Source organism: Coenobita brevimanus, chromosome 115 (genome assembly GCF_032717465.1).
Source record: "Coenobita brevimanus isolate Jiangsu-jjx chromosome 115, ASM3271746v2, whole genome shotgun sequence".
Lineage (NCBI taxonomy): Eukaryota > Metazoa > Arthropoda > Malacostraca > Decapoda > Coenobitidae > Coenobita > Coenobita brevimanus.
Genome location: NC_137068.1, coordinates 11,041,991 through 11,065,129, shown reverse-complemented (window position 1 = coordinate 11,065,129; position 23,139 = coordinate 11,041,991). Strand labels below are relative to the sequence as shown.

General features: G+C 45.2%; 1 protein-coding gene across 1 annotated transcript in view; it reads left to right on the top strand.

Annotated features, from left to right (window-relative positions):
• Positions 1-4,530: 4,530 nt before the first annotated feature.
• LOC145418630 (uncharacterized) overlaps positions 4,531-23,139 on the top strand; it is a 78,408-nt gene continuing 59,799 nt past the window's right edge. Inside the window, 2 exon segments of the mRNA XM_080286994.1 lie at positions 4,531-5,222; positions 5,310-8,214. Coding sequence (XP_080143120.1) covers positions 4,531-5,222; positions 5,310-8,214 — 3,597 coding nt within the window.

Genomic DNA, 23,139 nt, shown 5'->3' with positions numbered 1-23,139 from the left:
TCTTTCCTCACACCTAGTCTACCTACCTGTCTTTCCTCACACCTAGTCTACCTACCTGTCTTTCCTCACACCTAGTCTACCTACCTGTCTTTCCTCACACCTAGTCTGCCTACCTGTCTTTCCTCACACCTAGTCTACCTACCTGTCTTTCCTCACACCTGGTCTACCCACCTGTCTTTCCTCACACCTAGTCTACCTACGTGTCTTTCCTCACACCTAGTCTACCTACCTGTCTTTCCTCACACCTAGTCTACCTACCTGTCTTCCCTCATTATCGCACACTCATGTTCATCTTCCCATTTACGAGTATTCTCCACACTTGTTCGGTACACACTCTCTCTCTCTCTCTCTCTCTCTCTCTCTCTCTCTCTCTCTCTCTCTCTAATATATATATATATGTGTGTGTGTGTGTGTGTGTGTGTGTGTGTGTGTGTGTGTGAAGGCATAAAACAAATGCTACACGGTAACCAAAAAGAGAGAGGTAAGGTCATATGTGCTTAAGTGTGTGCGTATGTGTATATGTGTGCGTGAGTTGTGTGCGCGCATGTGAGAGACAGGAATAAAGAGATAAGAAGAGATAAAAACAGCTGTAGGGGAAGAGAGAGAGAGAGAGAGAGAGGAAGGTTCAGGAAAGGGGAAAAGATCAAAGGTTGGAGAGAGAGAGAGAGAGAGAGAGAGAGAGAGAGAGAGAGAGAGATGGGTGATTTCAAGAACTAGGGTAAAATACATTGAGGAATGAATATAAACTGCAAATAGAAACAGCTAAGGATAAAACAGAGGCACTACAGCAATACTAGCGGTGTGTGTTAAAGCTGGGATAGTTATCTTTATTGCAGTAAATACCGGTGGTCCTCGTTTATCCAATTATCCTTTATTTATTGTTTACGTCTTTAGCCAAGGATATTTTATCTTTGTTGTTGTTGATAATTTCAGACGATTTTTATTATGCTTAGCAGCCTTTTACCCCTTCAGTAGGTGGCAGCTGTCCTAAGAATTACCTGTCTGATTGTCTGTCTGTGCCTGTCTGTTTATACCCAGACGTATTAATCCCCCCGTCAGTAGGCTGCCCTTCCTCCAACTCACATATATAAATAAAAGCGGCGTCCTCGGGCTGAGAGGTTAAACGGGTAGTAGGTCAAAACGCCTGGTGGTTTAGTGGGTTTAGGTGCTGATCTGAGGCAGGGTCTGTACACTCCGATTCGAATCATTGGCCAAGTGGTAGCGAAGTGGTCTGCTGTGTGGAAACACCCGAGTTCGATCCCAGGCTGGGACAGGGAAGCATTTTTAGCGGATTTCCCTATAAATAAAATAGACTTTACTGATCTTCCACACCACCCACCGATATACCATAAAAACACCACCTCTAGTACCATCACACCAGTCGTGAATGGGCGGTGGGTATTAGTGCCGCAGTGGTGATGTTGTGAAGGTGTGTAGCGCCGTCTGCTGCGAATAAAATGCTAAGCCTCAGGGAGTGGACTGTCTTGCCTATGTCCAGAGTCCGATGCATAAAACAAAAGGGGGAAATGCAGTCGACTGGATTTTTTTTTTTTTTTTTAGGGGGGAGGGGGGTTAGTCATGTAATACCTTTAGGTATTACATGACTAACAAGGATAGGTCAGGCTCTGGCCCCTGTACCTCTGAGGATAGGATAGGGAACTGGCTTACCGGTACTGTTTACACACACACACACACACACACACACTCTCTCTCTCTCTCTCTCTCTCTCTCTCTCTTCTTTCCCCTTCCTTCTCTTCCTTTCCCACTCCCTCTCCCTTAGTCTTCCTCGTCCTCTCATCTATACTGTCAACTCACTTCCCTCCTTTCTCCCTACTTCCGTTACCCGTCTTTTATTCCTCTTCCCCCTTCTCCTTCTACCCCTCCTCTCCTTCCAACAAAGCTAAGGGTGCACTATGAGAAAGTTGGCTTGGTCAGCGAAACATGATGCCAACTTCTCCAAAGTTGTCCTATACGCCTGAACTACTGATAAGACTGAGGTGTGTGAGAGAGAGAGAGAGAGAGAGAGAGAGAGAGAGAGAGAGAGAGAGAGAGAGAGAGAGAGAGAGAGAGTTCCTAATTAGCACCCAGGTCAGGTAAGAGACTAGGGTGACAGGTAACAATACTCATCAGGTATCTCACAGGAGGCGGGGTCCAGCTAAAGTTGTCGTTTCCCCTGAGGCTTAAGGTCCTAATCAAAGTGACTCTCGACGTTTCGTATCACCACCTCCGTGGTGATTCATTACTGACATCATTACTGGGAGAGTCTTCAATAATTTATATTGATGCTTTGTGTGTGTTCACTGTACTTCTCCCTCTTCCCTTCTTCCCTCCCCCTCCCTTCCCCCTTCCCCTCCTCCTCCCCCTCCCATTTCTTCCTCTCTCTCATCCTCCATCCCAACAGGTGAGAGTAACTTGTGTGTATGAGGTTAAGGAGTTAGTGAAGTGTTGGTGGGAATACCGGAACACCCACGGGTTTAACACCTATATACCGGCACAACTGAGGGAAAGAGAGAGAGAGAGAGAGAGAGATGGAAATAGGGAAGAGAAGGAATACTGGAACGCAGGATGGGCAACAGGTGAGAGGAAGGGGCGGGGGAGAATTATGATTTATATACTTGACGAGGTTGATTAGGTAAATGAAGTAAGCAGAGTAATAATAATAATAAGCATAGTGGTAGGTGGTGGCGACGATCATCCACTCACTTGATGTAATGCTGCCTACTTTTACCTTCACTTTTATCATTCTTTTTTTCTGTGTCTGACCTCCTGTCTTCCTATTTCCCCCATCTTTCCTGTCACTTCTACTCCTCTTTCCTCTTCAGGTGGCTTTACATTGAGTGTCGAGCCTAATGGTTTCCTGTAAGCCAGGAAACCATTTACAACGCTGGGTGGTAACCATGTAACCAACCCATACATGTTCCCTACGTGGCAGCAAGTGTGTTGGTGGAGGGTTAGTGCCCCTCTCCGTAAAACTGCTAACTCATTGACAGATGGCCACCCCTTATAGCTGATAATCATAAATAATAATAGATAATAATAATAATAATAATAATAATAATTATAAGTAAATGAAGGTCACATGCAAGGACGGTGGAAAAATTTGAAACTGAAAGAAATGTAAATAATGGGATGTTGGAGGGAACTGAGTGTAGGTATATGATGAATGTTAAACCCATTGAGTCGCTGAATTCCTTTTTTTTTTTTTTTTTTTTTTTGCCACATCCACAGGATTATATTTAACTTAGGAGACACTTTTCCAAGAGGCGGTGTTGAGCTGAGACTTCACTGACCCTTTCACTACTTGTTTTTTCCCCGAGTTGAGTCAAATAATATGATAGTAGCAAGAGGAAGAACACGTTATCCTAGTGAAGTGGTTATGGACATGAAACGATGACTGAAGGAAAAATGACGGAAAAGGTTAATATAAGGAGTTTGTGATTCATCAAACACCACAGGTACCCACCACATTATATATATATCACACACCTGATTCATCACACACCACAGGTACCCACCACATTATATATATCACACACCTGATTCATCACACACCACAGGTACCCACCACATTATATATATCACACACCTGATTCATCACACACCGCAGGTACCCACCACATTATATATATCACACACCTGATTCATCACACACCACAGGTACCCACCACATTATATATATCACACCTGCTTCATAACACACCACACGTAATTACCCACCACACTTTATCATCATCACACACCTGCATCATCACACACCATTTACCCACCTCTAATTTTTAACACTATCCAGCTCAGTCCTGCGTTATCTTTAAACATACTTGGGGTTTCATTCTATCGGGGTTTATTTTGGGAAGGTCATATTACCTGTCTTGTAAAATCTGCTCCCAGGAGATTAGGTGTGCTAAGCAGACTCCGTGCCTACCTTACCCCTGCACAGTTGTTGACTATACCGGTACTTGGGTTTTGTGCTGGTTGCCAAAGTGGGTTATATGTGTTGCTGAGGGTTTATGAGAATGTGTGTGTGTGTGTGTGTGTGTGTGGTGTACAGGAGTAACAATTGTTATGTCATGTCATGCTATGTCTATGTCATGCTATGTCTATGTCATGCTATGCCTGTCATGCTATGTCTATGTCATGCTATGTCTATGTCATGCTATGCCTGTCATGCTATGTCTGTCATGCTATGTCTGTCATGCTATGTCTATGTCATGCTGTGTCTATGTCATGCTATGTCTATGTCATGCTATGTCTATGTCATGCTATGTCTGTTAAGTTGGTGCTGATCTTAGAGGTGGTAATAATGCCATTTGCCCTTTTTCCCATTTTATGTATATTTAAGAAAAGAATTCATCCTGTGTCGAACTTTGTGTTCGAATCTGTCAGTTATCAAACCGACCTGATGAAAGGGTTGGCTGTTTATTGACGAGTTAGTGAGAATAAAACCAGCAGTCGAAGAGGTTGTCTTCCTCCTTCCCTTGCCTGTGCCCAGACTTTATTACAAGCTATCTAGGCATTCTCTCGCAACTTATGATGGACGGAAGTGATAGTGGCAAACCGGCATCGTCAACCTCAGCCCGAGGAGACAGCCTTACGACGGAACTTCGTCTGATCCCGGAATTTGACGGTACTTAGCACTCGGTGGTAGAGTGGATCGAAAAGCTGGAGCTGGTTTGTCGGCTACGAGGGATCTCCGATCTACACACCATTGTGCCACTGCGACTCACAGGCGGGGCTTTCTCTGTTTATCAGCAGCTCAGCAGCGTAGACAAGGGGAACTTCGACACCATAAAGGATGCACTCACCTCGGCATTTGCTGCAGACAAGTTTGTTGCCTATGAGCAGTTTGTGGACCGTAGGCTGCGTGATGGCGAGTCTGTTGACGTGTACTTGGCTGACCTGCGCCACCTGGCTACACGATTTGGAGGAATAACCGACGCCGGTCTATGTTGTGCTTTTTTAGCTGGTCTTCCAGAAGCTGTTCGCCACATTCTGAGAGCTGGTTCACGCATGGAAACTATGGATATTAACCAACTTCTGAACCGTGCTCGAGCTGTTCTAGCGGATAATTACCTCGATGATGGGGCATCAGCACAACCAGCCGGCTCCAGACAGCACACAGTGGCTCCTGCATTAGTTGGTGTTGGTGGTGTGCGCTGCCATTCCTGTAACCAGCCGAACCACTACGCTCGTGACTGCCAGGAATGGACGCAGTGTGCGCAGAGGTAGAGGTGGGCGAGGTAATGTGCGCTGCTTCAGATGCGGGGGACGAGGCCACATCGCTACCTCATGCCCTTCAGGAAATGGATCAGGAGAGGTGGGACCAGCGCCAGCCTCCTCTCCAGACCGTCAGTGAGAGGCGCTTTACCAGTGACTCGCTTGGTTGTTGATGGAAAGAACTGTGATGCCTTGGTAGACACCGGCTGTACTCAGAGTATTGCACACGTTTCCATGTGCTCTCGCTGGACCAAAGGAAATATCAGTGTGAGGACAGTAAGCGGTGAGCTTTATATGTGTATGGAAACAGGTGTGGTAACAGTCCAGCTACTGTCAGGAGTGTCCGTGTCTGTGAATGTGATTGTAGTGCCTTCCAAGCCGCTTAATTTTGACTTTATTCTGGGCATGAACGGTGTTGAAGCCCTGCAGGGAGTGACAGTGCATTCACCGGACAAAGTGCGATTTGGTATTGAGGAAGTGCAGGCTTCAGCCGTGACAGTACCTACCATACAACGAAATATTGTCGAGAGGGATTTTGAAGTAACATATGACAGTGCAGCTAAAAAGTGGACAGTGTTGTGGAACTGGCGTGATAACTCGGAGCCTCCACGACTACTGAATACTGTCTCTGAATACAGGGTGCCGAATGAAGCTCGAAAAGAATATGAAAATGAACTGTGTGAATGGATTAAGGACGGATGGCTGGTTCCATACAACGAGAGTATACATGGCCCTGTGAAAGGAACTATCCCTCTGATGGCTGTCGTGCAGCAAAACAAGAAAAAAGTACGCCCTGTCCTTGATTTTCGTGAGTTGAATGCCCATCTTAATTTGCACACAGCTGAAGCGGACGTCTGCACTGAGAAGATACGGGAGTGGCGCAGGCGTGGACAGAGGGTCGCTCTCATTGACTTGCGCAAGGCTTACCTACAGATACACGTTCACAGATCGCTATGGTCGTCCCAGACAGTGGTGTTCCGTGGGAGACGTTACTGTTTAACTAGACTGGGCTTTGGACTGAACATCGCACCACTAGTATTGAAGGAGGTCCTGAGTCGTGTGTTGAGCATGGACGAGAAGATAAACCGCGCCACTTCACCATACCTGGACGATATTCTGGTGGACGAAAGTGTGGCGAGTGCTGCAGAAGTGGAATGGCACCTTAGTCGTCATGGCCTGCTCTGCAAACCTCCCGAGATTGTGTCTGAAGGAGCTCGTGTGCTGGGCATTAGAGTCTGGGGGGAGCACGATCGTCTCGTCTGGAAGCGTGATAACGGCGTTGGCAAGCTACCTGAAAAGCTGACTAGGCGGACAGTGTTTTCACTCTGCGGGCAGCTAACGAGTCACCTTCCTGTTTGTGGCTGGTTGCGAGTGGCGGCGTCGTACATTAAAAGACGGGCCAATGAGGTCACGACTACGTGGGACGACGAGATTAATGACCTCAGTTTGCACTCGATGCTTGCGGACACGTTGGAGCGGGTGAAGAACTCAGACCCGGCCCGAGGACGATGGGATGTGGCGGGAGACGAAGCTATACTATGGGTAGATGCAAGTTCACTCGCATTGGGAGCTGTGTTGGAGGTGAAAGGTGAAGTTATTGAAGACTCGTGTTGGTTACGACGGGACGAGTGCTCTCACATTAATCTTGCGGAGCTGGACGCTGTTATTAAGGGGATAAATCTTGCAATCTCCTGGAAGATGAAACGGCTGACTCTTATGACTGACTCAAGAACTGTGTTCCACTGGATCGCGGATGCTCTCTCAGGAAAATCTCGTTTGAAGACTAGAGCTTCCAGTGAAATGTTGATCTGTAGGCGCCTAGAGACTTTTAAATCTATCATCGTCGAGTATAATCTGTGCCTGGAAGTAAAGTTTGTGTCTTCTACTGAAAACAAAGTAGATGCGCTAACACGAGTACCGAAGAGGTGGATGACACTAGCAAACGGGCAGACAAGCTGTGCAGCTGTTGCCAGTGTTTCAGACAGGGACATCGTTAACATTCATGAAACCAGCGAGCATCCCGGCATCAAGCGTACACTGTACTTCTGCAGAAGGCTCTATCCTACGGTTCAGAGGCAGCAGGTTCGCAGTGTTCTTCAGAGTTGTCAAGAATGTCAATCCTTTGATCCGGCACCAGAGAAGTGGAAGAAAGGGGAGTTGGGGGTTTCAGAGATCTGGAGCAGAGTTAGCATGGACGTCTGTCATGTCAGAAACCAGCACTATCTGACGCTCATCGACTGTGGGCCAACACGTTATGCCATCTGGAAAAGACTCAGGCGGCAAGATGTCATCAGTGTTGTTGAACAGCTAGAGTCTGTGTTTTATGAACGTGGAGCACCTAAGGAGCTATTAACTGACAATGCTGCCAGCTTCCGTAGCTCAACGATCAAAGAGTTCGCCAGGCGTTGGGGTATGGTCATCAGGTATCGGTGTGCCAACGCTCCATCTGGTAATGGAATATCAGAGAGAAATCATCGAACCGTGAAAACTATACTGGCACGGAAAGGCTGTTCCATAGCTGAAGCAGTGTACTGCTACAACGTTATGCCACGAGGTGGTGATGCCTCATCTGCCCCTGCCAACCAGATATTTAGATACGAGGTCAGACTGCTGGGTATCGACGGAGTAACTCTGCAAGATCAGCCGGTGGAAGAACAACATCGCTTCAGCGTCGGTGATCGTGTATGGATCCGGCATCCCAGCAGACTCTGCGATTCTCGAAGCACAGAGGGCACAGTAACGCGAGTTGTATCTGCCCAGAACGTCGAGGTGGATGGTATGTCTCGTCATGTGCGTGACCTAAGGCTGGCAACATCGCTGTCTACTGCCCCAGAGGATTCACTAGCTGAAGAAAGCCCTGAATCAGAAACAGAAGATGATTTGCTAATCGATGTGAGAGGTCCTTCGAATGAGTCTACGTCAAGTGATACGTCAAGTGAAGACGAAGTAGATAGTCCAGGGAGACCACTGCCCCGTCGAGGTTCTAGGGAGCGCCGTCCAGTATGGCCGTTCCAATATAGTGATCTTTAGAAGATCAGGGGGGAGTGTTATGTCATGTCATGCTATGTCTATGTCATGCTATGTCTGTCATGCTGTGTCTGTCATACTATGTCTGTCATGCTGTGTCTGTGTCATGCTATGTCTATGTCATGCTATGTCTATGTCATGCTATGTCTGTTAAGTTGGTGCTGATCTTAGAGGTGGTAATAATGCCATTTGCCCTTTTTCCCATTTTATGTATATTTAAGAAAAGAATTCATCCTGTGTCGAACTTTGTGTTCGAATCTGTCAGTTATCAAACCGACCTGATGAAAGGGTTGGCTGTTTATTGACGAGTTAGTGAGAATAAAAGCAGCAGTCGAAGAGGTTGTCTTCCTCCTTCCCTTGCCTGTGCCCAGACTTTATTACAACAATACGGTACAGTAGCTTAATGTGAATTGATGAGAATTTATTTTTGTTATGAGTGGTATAGGACCCACTTCGAAACACGTAACTAATGAAGAATCATTTCGAAACACGTTACTGAAGAATCTCTCTCTCTCTCTCCATTAATATTTTCCTCTACCCTTGTTATTTTACCTCCCGCCCATCCTTCTGCTTTCACCCTCTCCTCAGTTCTTCATCCCCATTTGTCGTTATTCTCTCCTCATTCCCCCTCCCCCCATCCCTCCTTTATGCCCTGTTACCCCCTCTGTCTTCTCTCTTCCCCTCCCCCCATCCCTCCTTGATGCCCTATTACCCCCTCTGTCTTCTCTTCCCCCTCCCCCCGGCCCTCTTATCAGCTCTTCCCCTTGTTGTCTGCCCATTCCAATCCTTCCCCTCGTGCTCATTCTCCCATCCTTTCTCTCCTCTCCCCTTCCCCACCCCTGTTGTCTCCCCTTCCCCACCCCTGTTGACTCCCCTTCCCCACCCCTGTTGACTCCCCTTCCCCACCCCTGTTGACTCCCCTTCCCCACCCCTGTTGACTCCCCTTCCCCACCCCTGTTGACTCCCCTTCCCCACCCCTGTTGACTCCCCTTCCCCACCCCTGTTGACTCCCCTTCCCCACCCCTGTTGTCTCCCCTTCCCCACCCCTGTTTTTTCCCCTTCCCCATCCCTGTTTTTTCCCCTTCCCCACCCCTGTCCTTTCCCCTTCTCCACCCCTGTTCTTTCCCCTTCTCCACCCCTGTTCTTTCCCCTTCCCCACCCCTGTTCTTTCCCCTTCTCCACCCCTGTTCCCTCCCCTTCTCCACCCCTGTTCCCTCCCCTTCTCCACCCCTGTTCCCTCCCCTTCTCCACCCCTGTTCCCTCCCCTTTCCTACCCCCTGTTCCCTCCCCTTTCGCACCCCCTGTTCTCTCCCCTTCCCCATCCTTTTTTGTCCTTCCATCATCACCCTTCCAGTATTCTCTCCTCCTCCCACTCCCCTACTTTCTCTTCCCTGCTCTCTGCCGTCTCCCCACACCTCTCTCCGTTTTCCCATCCTGCTTGTTCCTCCTTCCTCTCCTCTGGTCTCTCTCTCTTCCCATTCTCCCCTTCCTGCATTCCTCCAACATTGTAGCATCATTCTTCTGCCCCTCCCTCTTATTGCTTTCCGTTTCCCTCCTCGCTGTACCTCCCTTCCTTTGCTTCCCACCCACCCCTCCTCTTGCTTCCCCCTCCTTCCTCCCTCCCCTTGCTTCCCCCTCCTTCCTCCCTCCCCCCCGCCCCCAGCATCTCTCCCCTTCCCTCACCTCCGTCCCCAGCCTGGCTTCCTGACAAGTTAGGAATTCAGTGGCCAAGTTTCTTTAATTGGGGATAAGGGTTTGTTCCTGCCTGCATCGCTGTTGCAGTATAAGTTGGATTACTTTGGGTCAGGTCAGGTCAGGTCAGGTTAGGTTAAGTTGGGTTAGGTTAGGTCAGATCAACTCAGGTTTTGGGGTGTTAGTTTGAGTTGGTTAGGTTGTGGATGTTAGTTTGGATTAGATAAGGTGGTTAGTTCTGTGTCATTTGAGTTGTTTTACTTTAGATCAGATTGGAATAGGTTAGGTAGGTTAGGTAGGTAGTTACCTTAGGTTATTGTACGTCAGTTTAGTTTTCATCAGTCAGTAATTTTCCTGTCACATCAGCGATACAGATCTTAGTAATGTAAATCTCTTAGCCTATTTCTGTAAGGAGTTTTCGCCATACCTACAGATTCGTTAAACATTTTAATCCTTAGCTTGATGACGTCTTTGTGTGTGTGTGTGTGTGTGTGTGTGTGTGTTGGGGAAGACAAGGGGATGATAGCTATTGGGAGAGGGGTAAGAGTGAAGGACAGACGGTCACATGTGATGCTGGATATTACAAAGGTAGAAACTGATCAAAACACGTACAAGTAAAGACAGGAATTTTCTTTGAATCTCACTTTGACCACTAAAGAATTATTCGGGATGTTTCGAGGACAACTTTGTTCGTGTTCAGCATTACAAAGTACTACAAGAGTACTACCACCACTACCACCATTATTAGTGTTAGAATGTATAAACAGTGTATGAGTAACTTCCATAGCGCACACACACACACACACACACACACACACACACACACACACACACACACACACACACACACACACACACACACACACACACACACACACACACACACCATCATCATCATAGTAGAATGTATAAAGTGTACGAGTCACTTCCATAGCACACACACACACACACACACACACACACACACACACACACACCATCATCATCATAGTAGAATGTATAAAGTGTACGAGTCACTTCCATAGCACACACACACACACACACACACACACACACACACACACACACACACCTTCATTTGCATTGCACCCACGTGAATCCCATAATTATCTCACCTAATTGGTCTGACATAGTTAAGTTAATGAACAGGAAAAAATCAATCTTTCTCTAGCATTACTGTCTTGAGCGCCGTTACGGTGTTACATACGTGTTTGTGTTGCAGTGTTATGTGTGTTTGTGTGTTTTTAGCCAGCGCAACACCACTAATGTCTTGATGTGATGTATGGTGTATATTAGAATCCTTGTTTATTATTGTCATTGTGAACCCAGTTACAGTAACCCTCTTTTGTCAGTGATGTGTTCAAAACATCACAGGTTTGTTCATGCGTTTGCTACAGTACCTTGGGGCTGCTGACAACATTCTTTCCAGGGCGACTTCTTTCCAAAATTTCAGTAAAGACTTTATAGGCTATACATTTTGACAATATATGTATCCATACATTAGCTGCCTACTTATGTAATCATATATATATATATATATATATATATATATATATATATATATACACACACACAGGTATGCATACCGACAACCAGACACATACATGCAGACATGCTTACATATCTGAGATCAAAAGACGTGGATGGACAGAAAACTTGATTTGTTGACAAACAGTTACGCATTTTAGATAAATAGCTGTGGATGGTTAGATAGATCGATAGATATAGATGGATAAACAGGGATGGAGGTAGATAAAGTTTTCTGGTAGACAGAAGTATGGGAAGAACGAAAAAGTTTTGTACGAGTATACAGCAGCTGGCGGTGGAGTGGCCAGAGAGAGAGAGAGAGAGAGAGAGAGAGAGAATGGAATATATAATAGATAAGTAGAGACACTGAGAAACGACACAAGCCAAACTGGCAGACAAGACCATAATATGAATATATTGATACTATATAGATCCACACACACACACACACACACACACACACACACACACACACACACACACACACACACACACACACACACACACACACACACACACACACACACACACACAGGGAGAGACTCATCACACAGTAATCCTTAAAACAGTGTATCCTCGATTCATGAGCGCTGATCTCTGCCACAATGGCCTTGTGTGTGTGTGTGTGTGTGTGTGTGTGTGTGTGTGTGTGTAACTGGGTCAGGATATTGATAACAACTAAGTATAATCTTCCGGTGGTAACAGCAGTGTGTAAAAATTAGTATGAAGAAAACACTGTAAGTATAGATCGTCCAGTCCTGTATTGCACCATCAGGAACGTAGGAACCCTGGGATAGGCTACATAGTGTCGGCATTTATAGTGAGAGTGACCATTCGTTCATCTCTGAGTGGCATTGTGTGAGTAATAAACCCCAGCCATCCTTCAAATGTAAACCCATATGAGCCACATCCCTTGGGAGCGCCTTAATCCACTACACCACACGGCGTCCATTTGATGATGTGATTATCACCCAGTGAAGTAAATGGTTTCTTGGGCTACAACAAAGCATTTCCCTTGTCACTTAGTGTAGAATCACCTGAAAGTAGGGAGTACATCAAGTGAGATGGCTATTGGCCGCCCACACTTACCACTTCCCTACCTTGTATCTCGACGGTCTTTTCTCACCAGCAACTTTACAAGGATATTAAGGAAAACATCTCCACTTTTTCTTGTCAGTATCCAGGTGTGCCTTGTGACAGCCACAAAACTTCCAGTAGATAAAAGTTTGCCCTACACTCTGAAAAGAAGGACGTTGTTGTCCTGTTGTTATACTTTTCTATTTACCCGAAGTCTTATATGAGTAACTTTTTACCTTTTTTTATATTCTTGATGTTTGCAGGCGATTTTATTTCAGATTTTTTTCAGCTAATAGATTTCTTACAAAGATAAATAAAATCTTTTGGTGATAGATAACCATACAAGGCGTCATCGATGTGGGGAGAAATGACGGGGGGAGGGAGCGGGAGGGGATTAACATATAGAGACGGAGGGGATGGGAGATGGCTTGAATTGAGGGTAATTATAATAAATGAGCGAGTGGGAGGGGAAGGAGAGAGAGAGAGAGAGGGAGAGAGAGAGAGAGCGGGGGAAAGGGGTGCAGAAAGGAACATGGAAGAGGGAATGCTAACAATAGGGACAGGCCCAAAAAGTGAGTGAGAATAAAGGAAGTGTGGAGTTGAGTGATTGTGACATAGAATAGACGATTCTTTTCTTTCTTCGCCCTCTCTCCTTTTATCCTCTGATCTATTTTCTCTTCCATATTCCTCCATCCACTCCTCTGTTTCCATCCATCCGTTCCTCCCTCTCATAGTGTGGAGTGGTGTAGGTGGGTAGGTGGATGGTCCTTGCGTGTAGTAGGGTCGATTACGTCCCATCTTCCCATCCATTTTCATCCTTCACTTCCTCCATTTTCTCCTTCCCTCCCAACCCTCCTTCCCTGTCATCCCTCTCCTTTCCTGTTCTTCCTTTCTCCCACATTCTCCCCCCCCCCCGCAAAGTGTATAGTGGTATATGTGGGCGTTTTGCGACTCGGGTAAAAATATCCCACTCGCCAACTACAGCAGTCTTCCTTTTACGTGTCTGTAAGCACTTGTCGGTGTAAATAATTCCAAAGGCTTTTGATTGCCTTGCTCAGTGCCCCGTTGGAGGGAGACACTGGTAACTGGATCGTAAAATAGAGTTGGATAGATCCGGTCACGGGAAGGAAGGTGTTGTTGTCTACAGTGTCCTTTTGGTGGCACAGTCTCGACCCCGTTGGTGGTGGCAGTGTAAATTGCTTTTCTTTGAAGGTCTGTGTGTGTTGCTTATCGTGTAGACTGTTCCCTTCTGTGTTCCCTCTTGTATTTCTTTACAGTAACGATAAAGTTGCAGCTTTTGTGATAGTTGATTTCTACCTTTGTGTATAACTGTATTAGTATTTATGTAGGTTAATAAAATTACTTAAAGGCGGCTGATGAGATTTGGGTCAAAATTTGCACCTACATCGTGTGCTGGTACGGTAAGATGTGATTCGATTGTGGAGCAGAGCGATATAAGGTCAAGGTCACGGGTCAAGTCTTTATGCTATGTGAGCACCGTTGATTATTTCTCTCTCTCTCTCTCTCTCTCTATCATCATCATCATCATCATCATCATCATCATTATTTTCCTCTCCTTTCTAAATTGTCATATCTTTATATACCTTTTCCTTGTGCTCCCTCTTTTCTTTCTTCAACCCCTCCCCACCTTTACTTCCATCTCTGCCAAATCATCATCTTTCTCTTTCTCACACTGTTCACCTGTTTCTTCTTCATACCCTTCTCCCAATTTTCTCTCTCCTCCCACTGCACCCTGCCTTTTCTCTCCCTCTCACTCGTCTTCTCTCCTTTCATCTAGGTTTCCCTCCCTTCCAGTCATTCTCTTCACCTTTCCACCTGTTTTCCCTCGTACCAGTCTTTTCTCTCTCCTCTAGCCTCGTCATTCCCCCTTTACGGAGTCTTTCTTACATGCTGTGTTATAATTATTGCTCAGAGGGAAAAAAAAATTCCTGTGCGATATTCTAAATTTTCGAGTATTTATTTAAATCTCTCTCTCTCTCTCTCTCTCTCTCTCTCTCTCTCTCTCTCTCTCTCTCTCTCTCTCTCTCTCTCACACACACACACACACACACACACACACACACACACACACACACCTGCCAATAATTCCCACTCCATCACTTGGAGTTCCATTAAAGCTCCATTTTATAAGACGGTCACGATTTGCACTTTATGCCTCCTTTCATTTGCCACTGAAGAGAGTCCAGGTCAGAGGAGACGGGGCCTGGGCCAGGGTCTGTCTTTGTCCTTGTCTGTTTCTGCCCCTCACTATCATGTGTGTTTGTCTTTCTGTCCCTGGCCGTGTCTCGATTTGTTTTTCTCTGTCTGGCTGTCTGTTTTGTCTGTCTTTTTTTTCTGTTATTTCGGCCGTTGTCCCTTTCCCTGTCTCTTTCCCCGTCCGTCGTTCTGTCTGTGCCTGCCCCTGATTGTCTGCCATTGCCTGTTTCTCTCTGCCATTTTCTGTCCCTGTCTTTGGTTGTCCCTATGTTTGCTTCTGTTCCCTGTCCTTATCCCTGCCTGTGCATCTGTATCTCCCAGTCTCGTGTGTGGTCTTCCTCCCTGTCCTGTATTGTCCCTGTCCTTGTCTGTGTACGTGTTTTTCTGTGTGTTCTTGTTCCCTGTTCATGCACCTCTCTCTGCCCCTGTCTGTCCCTGCCTTTGCATGTTACGTGTTTACTGCTGTCGCTGTCCCTGTTTCTTTCTATGCTTCTGTTTCTTCCTGTCTCTGTGTGTTCTTGTTCCCTGTCCCCCGTCTCTGTTTCTGCCTGTCTCCATGTGTGTTTTTGCCCTGCCCCTGTCTTCCTCCCCCTGTCCTTATCCCTGTTGCTGTCGCTATATATACGTTCATATATTTTCAGACACATGGTTTTTATGGTGATGCACACTGTGGCCTGTTAAGCCTCTCACACCACGAAGTCGCAGGAAGCTGCGTATCGTCTCTGGCGGTCCAGGTGGGTGAGTACACATTTACTAATTAATGTTTATTTATGTATTTATTTTTATTTTAGTCCTCCAGCCCGAGAGTTCTCTCCTAAACTGATTAAACTCATCTGATGTTAAGAAATGCCTAAATAAATGGCGCTGATGATGTTAAGGTATAATAGACACTGCAGTTCCCTCAACCCAGGAAGACTCTTTTAAGCTCAGTGTAATGGTATCATTTTACCCGCACATCCACGGGCTGAACGGGTGTGTTTTCTTTGTTTTGGTTGTAATTATACTGTTGAGATACATTTGCCTTTACTCTGGAAATAAGTAGATGATTCCCCCTCCCCCGTTAATTAGATTGCATTGTCAACCTTTGTCAATTCGTAATGAACTCTTTGTCATATTTGTTTTTCTTGTGGCTCACTTCAAGACAGTGTTGTCAGTCTCTGCACTGTAAAGAGTAATTGTTTTATCTGACCATTTTGTGTAATATATGGCAACACAGAAAACATTTACCCGTTACGCAAGTCCAGCTGTATTACAGTACACCTCACCACACCACACCACACAGCGCTACACTACATTACAGTATACTACACTACACTACACTACACCACAGAAACGCATATGAAGTGTAACAATCATCCAGTCATCCAGTTCAGCACAAAAAGACCTTCCAAAAAATTAATAAAGGCGTCTGAGCCTAAAAATACACAAATTTGGGTATTTCCTCATTTTTTCATTTTTTTCCGATGTCGTCCCAAAATCACCCGTTATATTTTGTGTACGTTTTTTTCTGTTATTTACGGGATTATATTTTATTGTGTGGTGACAAACGTTACGTGTGGATATCTATATGAGAGAGAGAGAGAGAGAGAGAGAGAGAGAGAAAGAGAAGATACTGCATGTGAAGTAGGGAACAGAGAGAGAGAATGAAGTAAAGCAGGAGGGGTTAATGATGAGAGTGGGAGGAGACATAAAGGGAGAAGAGAGTGGGAGGAGACATAAAGGGACAAGAGAGTGGGAGGAAACATAAAGGGAGAACAGTGGGAGGAGACATATAAAGGGAGAAAGGAGGAAGAGGAGGAATGGAGATAAGTGCGAAAAGAAAAAGGGAGAGAGGAAGATGGAATGGAGAGAACGATGGAGAAAATTGTAAGAGGAGAGGAGGAAGAAACGACGATGGGAAAGAAAAGGAACATGGAAGAATTAGGGAAAAGGTGGATGGGAAAGAAAATTTGAGAGAAAGAAACGGGAAGAACATGAGAATGGGATATAAAGATGGAGAGAAAAGGAAGAGGGGAGAAGGGGGGAGAAGGAAAGAGTAAGAGATCGAGAGAACAGTAAGAGAGAGGATGAAGAGTAAGAGGGAAGGATAGAGAGGTTCAGTAAGATAGGAAAAGAGAAAGATCGTGAAGAGGAGAAAGACATAAGGAAGAGAAGACTGGTAGATAAAATTAAGGGGAAGAGTAAGAAGAAACAAGGCGAAGAAGAGATAACGAAGATGAATGAGATGAAGAAGAGGGCGAAAGAGAGATGTAAAAGAGGGAAAGATCGTGAAACGAGAGAGAGAGAGAGAGAGAGAGAGAGAGAGAGAGAGAGAGAGAGAGAGAGAGAATGAGAGTGAAAAATTGACTTGAGAATGAGTTCTTGAAACTGAGAAGGACGGAGAGAGACGAAGAGAGGGTGAATGGATGGATGAGATGGTTTGGTGGGAAAATAGGACCTTTGAGAGAGAGAGAGAGAGAGAGAGAGAGAGAGAGAGAGAGAGAGCGTAATGGAAGGATACAGAATAAATGAATGAAGTAATGAGGGAGGGAGGAAAGAGATGGAGTGAAGATGGTATGTTGGGGCGCCTTCCGTCCACTCACTTGACGTAGTGCTAGCTTTACATGACTGCACTTTGGTGTCATAACATATTATTTCCCGTAAGCCATGAAGCACTTACCATGCAACGTGATGATTATGTAGCTAGCCACTGGACTCCTGGTGGTGTAGTGGGTCAAGACGCTTCAGTCAGATATGGCCCTTATGGGTATAAAGTCAGGGGGTAGTAGGGGTTTATTGGTCATAATGCCACTCAGGAGTGACTGAGTGGTAACTATGGTCTTATATATTTGGACTGCTTAGCTTAGCCCCATGTTCCTACGCCCTTGTTGGCTCAATACAGTATAAAACAGTAAAAAAAGGAAGAAAGGATAAAAAAAATGGAAAGAAGGAAGGAAGGAATGCAGGTGAGAGACTAATAGAGAGAGATATATATATTATAATGACACAATCCACGACCCCCAGACTGACACCCCCATACCCCCATTCTGCCCAATCGCCCTTCCACCTTCCACTCCCCTCCCCTTTCTCTTTTTCTCCTTTCCATTTTCCTTCCCTTCTCATCCTTCCCCTTTACTTTTCCCCTTCTCTCTCCTGTCTTTCCGTCACCCCCCTTCCCCTCCTGATCCCCTTGCCCCCTCCCACACCCTCACCCTCCCTTACCGTCTTCTCTTCCTCTGTTCTTTCCCCTCCCCCCCCACACACACACACTCCTCATGTCCCATCGTTTTTCTTTTTTTCAATATCGGTCCTGTCATGTATTTGAGAGAGAGAGAGAGAGAGAGAGAGAGAGAGAGATTTCCCCATTTGGAAGCCCAAGAACACACACCTCTCTAAACCATTATTGAAACTCGGTATCAGCCATTAGCATAAACACAGACACACACATATACACCAGGAGTATTAACAGGCTAAGCGCGCCTGTCCTATTGCATTAAACCCGGGTTGTATTAGGGTTGGGGTCAGGCTGCACTGGACCCAATATTTCCCTTGGCGTATATTGCGGGCAGTGAAATACCCAGCCAGCGTGAAGGAGGATATTGGAGAGTTGTAATAACTATGAATTAAGTCTTACTCCAGTACCGTTATATACTCTAAATTGCCCCACCTTTGCCTGTCTGTGCCTCGGATAGTGTTTACATTTTTCACCTTAATATCACTTCAACCTCCCTGCCATTACCTGTGTTCACAACATTACGTAAATATTTAAACACCCACACATTCACCATCTGATCTCCACACATCTTCACACAACACAAGAAATTACAGCACCAAGAAAGAAAAGGCAATGAAATATGGACACTTGTTAAACAGGTAAGTAAAAAGGCCATCTTCATTTAACTCTTAGACTCGGGGTGGGAGGGGGTGGACCCAGTCTGTTTTACTCTTCACTAACATGAGACGGTTTACTGAGGACTTGTAAATCTGCCAGGGTGTGAAGGTTAAAGAACACAACACAACACTCGCCCAGAAAATCAAAATATAACACAGGCACAACGCAGTACAGAAGCACAAAGACACCGGGAAAGTAAAAGCATGAAGTATAACGCAGTATAAAGTTAAAAACACTATACAAAAAGCCGAACCGGAAGCACAAAGGTGAGATAAAACACAAACTTAGTACGGGAAATTAAAACACGAGATAAAATGATAAGCAGACACAGAGAAACACTACGGCAAAATAAAACACACGCTCATCACAACACAAACACAAACAAAGATACTACAACTCAGGACCAGGGAAACAGAATAACAGGAAACAGAAACAGCAGCGATGAGGAGAAAAATAGACAGAAGCAGAGAGAAGACAAGAGCCAGGCACAGAACAATACAAGAACCGAGACAGAATTACAGGAATTTAACATAGAACCAAAAATGTCAAAGCAAAATATAACGCAAACCACACACACACACACACACACACACACACACACACACACACACACACACACACACACACACACACACACACACACACACACACACACACACACACACACACACACACACACACACACACACACACACACACACACACACACACACACACACAACGTTCTTTTGCTTTTTAATCATGTTTTTTATGTTATATCTGGGAAGTATGGATATGGGTGTAGTGAGAGTCAGAAATGGTATAGATGTTGATCCAGTTCATTTGACGGGAATTTGGCCCCGTTGAACGCCCCTCGTCAAGCCCGGATTTATTGACATTATCCACTGTTGACCTGGGGATTACGACCTGGGCTGAGGGCAGTGGCGGTTGTGGTAGGTGTGGTGCAGTGATGGTTGTGGTAGTTGTGGTGGTGGTGATAGTTGAGAGGTGATCATTGTGTGGTTGATGTGGTAGTAGTATACATAGTGGCAGGTGTGTTGGTGATAGATGTGGTCGACGTATAGTAGTAGTTGGTGTGGTAGTGGTGATGGTGATGGTGGATATGGTAGTTATGAAGTAGTAGTGGTAGTGGTGGTGGTGGTGGGTGTTGCGATAGTTGTGATGGTGTTAGCTATGCGGTGTTTTGTGGTGTGGTCATTGAAGATGTAATGGTAGTTGTGTTATTATGGTAGGTTTTGGGGTGGTAGTGATGGTAGGTTTTCGGGTTGGTGTGCGGTTGTAGGGTATGCTGATGGTTTGGTGCGATGTTGATATTAGGTGTGGTAGTGGTGTGGTGAATGTGACATGAATGTTATGACGGGGTGTGTTGTGGTGGTAAGTGATGGTGGTAGTTAGTGTAATGGTTGTGTGCTAACGATGGTGTGGACTGTGGTGGTGGTGGTGAATGTAGTGTGGTGAAATGGGGTGGTATTGTAGTGGTAGTAGGTGATGGCTGTGTGATGCTGGATGTTTTAGTGGACTCTTATGTAGTTATGGTGTGTTTGGGACGGTGTGATCGTGTCAGATGGGATAGTTGTAGGGGGTGTAGCTCTGTGGCGGTAGATGGAGCTACGAGGGACTACGTGTGTGTGTGTGTGTGTGTGTGTGTGTGTGTGTGTGTGTGTGTGTGTGTGTTTTATAATCTTTTTACCCCATCCATCTTACCCTTAACTCCTCCTGCGCCCTCTCCTTCCCCCCTTCTCCCTCCCTTTTACTCATAACCCCTCCCTCGCACACGCTGTTGCTCTATCTGTCCTCGTCATCTCTGTCTCTCTCTCTCTCTGTCTCTCTCTCTCTCTGTCTCTCTCTCTCCCCGTCTGTCCCATTAACCCTCTCCCCCCGCTTTCTCCTTCATCACCATTTGCCACCTCCCCCTTCTCTCCCCTTGCCCTCCACACCAGCTGACTCTGCACCCGTGTTGTTACGAACTTTGCACCTCGCTTTGTCTCTGCCCTAAACTTGTGGTTATTTGTCTTGCTACTCTGATGATTACTAACCCTTACAGACCCCACTGTATATATTCCTTACACACACACACACACACACACACACACACACACACACACACACACACTCTTTTACCCTCACTGCCTTATCGCAGACCATCTCAGTCCATTTCAGATCTCTCTTAAGTTTCTGTATATCTCACTCAGCAACTTATAACACAACACTTGTATTTACATTTTCCGGCACGACCTAAATAATTTGCGTCACATCTTATGGTTGGACTCTATCATTTTTTTTTTTTTATCTTATTCCCAATTGAGTAAGTAATCGCTATTAGGTTAGGTCTCCTGCCATTAATGGTTTATTAAAAGCTGTATCCAACCCCTGTGGTTCAAAAAGTCTTTCTCAGCTCCTTCAGTCCGGCGATGTATTGTGTTCACAGTGGCTGCCTCCAAAGGAATTTATTCAGTGTAGGAGAAACTCTTCTGACTTAAGTGATTAGATAGTCTGCACTGGTACCCCGAAGCATAACAACATTGCCCAGTGATAACAAGAGTACATTTAAAAACAAATATGGTATATAATTGAAGAGAGACGGTACCCTAATGGAGAGGGAAGGAAAGAGGAAATGAGGAGAATAAAAAGAGAGCAGATAGACTATTATGACAGAGATGGAGAGAACGAAGAAGAGTGGAATGTAAGAGGAAGGGGAGGAGAGGATGGGTGATGCAGAAAAGAGAGAGAGAGAGAGAGAGAGAGAGAGAGAGAGACGTGTCTGTGCCATGTTCAGTCCCACATCGTCTCCTTCATAACCTCTTGTCCTCCCCAGCACTTATTTTACTCCCTTATTCTCATTCTTTTTCACTTCTTTATTTTATACGTCGTCCATATCTGGTTCTTACTCTCTTAATTCTCCTGTATATTTTTGTGGTATTTTCTCTCTCTCTCTCTCTCTCTCTCTCTCTCTCTCTCTCTCTCTCTCTCTCTCTCTCTCTCTCTCTCTCTCACACACACACACACACACACAGATAATTCTCCTGCATATATTCTCTCTCTCTCTCTCTCTCTCTCTCTCTCTCTCACACACACACACACACACACACACACACACACACACACACACACACACACAGATAATTCTCCTGCATATATTTTATTCTCTCTCTCTCTCTCTCTCTCTCTCTCTCTCACACACACACACACACACACACACACACACACACACACACACACACACACACACACACACGAAAATAAGTATCGTCTCCTATGCCAATCATAATCTCACATTACCAAAGGCACACCCACTCATTCTACAAAATTTTCTGTTTGATGTACAATAATCCCTTCACCACGAGGACATCCTGTATATATTTTTGTCCTTGGTACTTGGGACTTGTGGTAAGGAAGGGGTAAATGGAGGTTTGTGTACCTCCTGCAGCAGCCAAAGCCTCCACTGCAATGAATACAATTGTCTGCCGTTGTCCCTAATATAATACAAAATACATCCTCGGCCTTGTCACGGGGTTTTTAAAATAAAAGCAAAATTTTAGTTAAATGATAATGTTCAAAAATATTGAAGAGCAGGACAATGATTGTCTTGCTAAATCAAGCAATGATTACGCTGGCTTGCTTCGCACGATTCTCTAAGAACGAGAATTTATAAACTTTCTCAACACTACATAGCAGAGACTAATTACTCAATTGCTGTTTATTAGTACTGTTAGCCTCTGGAGAAAGTTACTTCACCCCTGACAATAAATAACTAATACTATTAATGGTATCAGGTTCTTGCTGGTGCTTAACTCCTAGAAGGCACAACGGATTTTAAGCTTAATACAACAAGACTGGCCTAAGTACCAGTTATGAATGGCAAAACGTTTATGCAAGCTAGGAGCTATAAGGAAGATAAGCTTAATTGTGGAGAAATGAAACACGACTTTACATTACATTAAGCTCAAGAAAAAGAACTGTTAAATTTATTGATTACAAAAATAGATTTAATGTTACATTTCAAAATCAAATTAATGAGATCGCACTCACTCACTCAAGAGGTAAATTCTTACGCCTAAGAAAAAAACACCTTAACTAAACTCTTAAGTCTAGGAAAACGAAAAGAAAATACTGGTCAATGAATGTGGTGTATCACCCAAAGAAGGGTGGGAGCCTGGAGAACTGTAGTCTAGTGGAGTCTGGGTGCTAGCTGACCTCTCACTCTCCACTGCTGGAGCACAGAACCTCTCTCTGTCACGACAGACACTTGACTGAGTAAACTCGTGGAAAAAGGGAGTGCTGGGACTGCATTTTTAACGGCTAGAGTGAGCGAAACGCGCCCAAAACAAATCGCTCAGCGGAAGCGCTAATGTCTCACACAAAGACGATCACGTATGACAATGAAAAATTGATTTTAAAAGACTCCCGTCCGAATGAGCGGTTACTGAACGATAAACTGTGATTCCACTTGAGTTCGTGGTTTCCCACAAAAGCCATTGTCACTAGCCGACTCGTGACATTACGCCACATGAAAA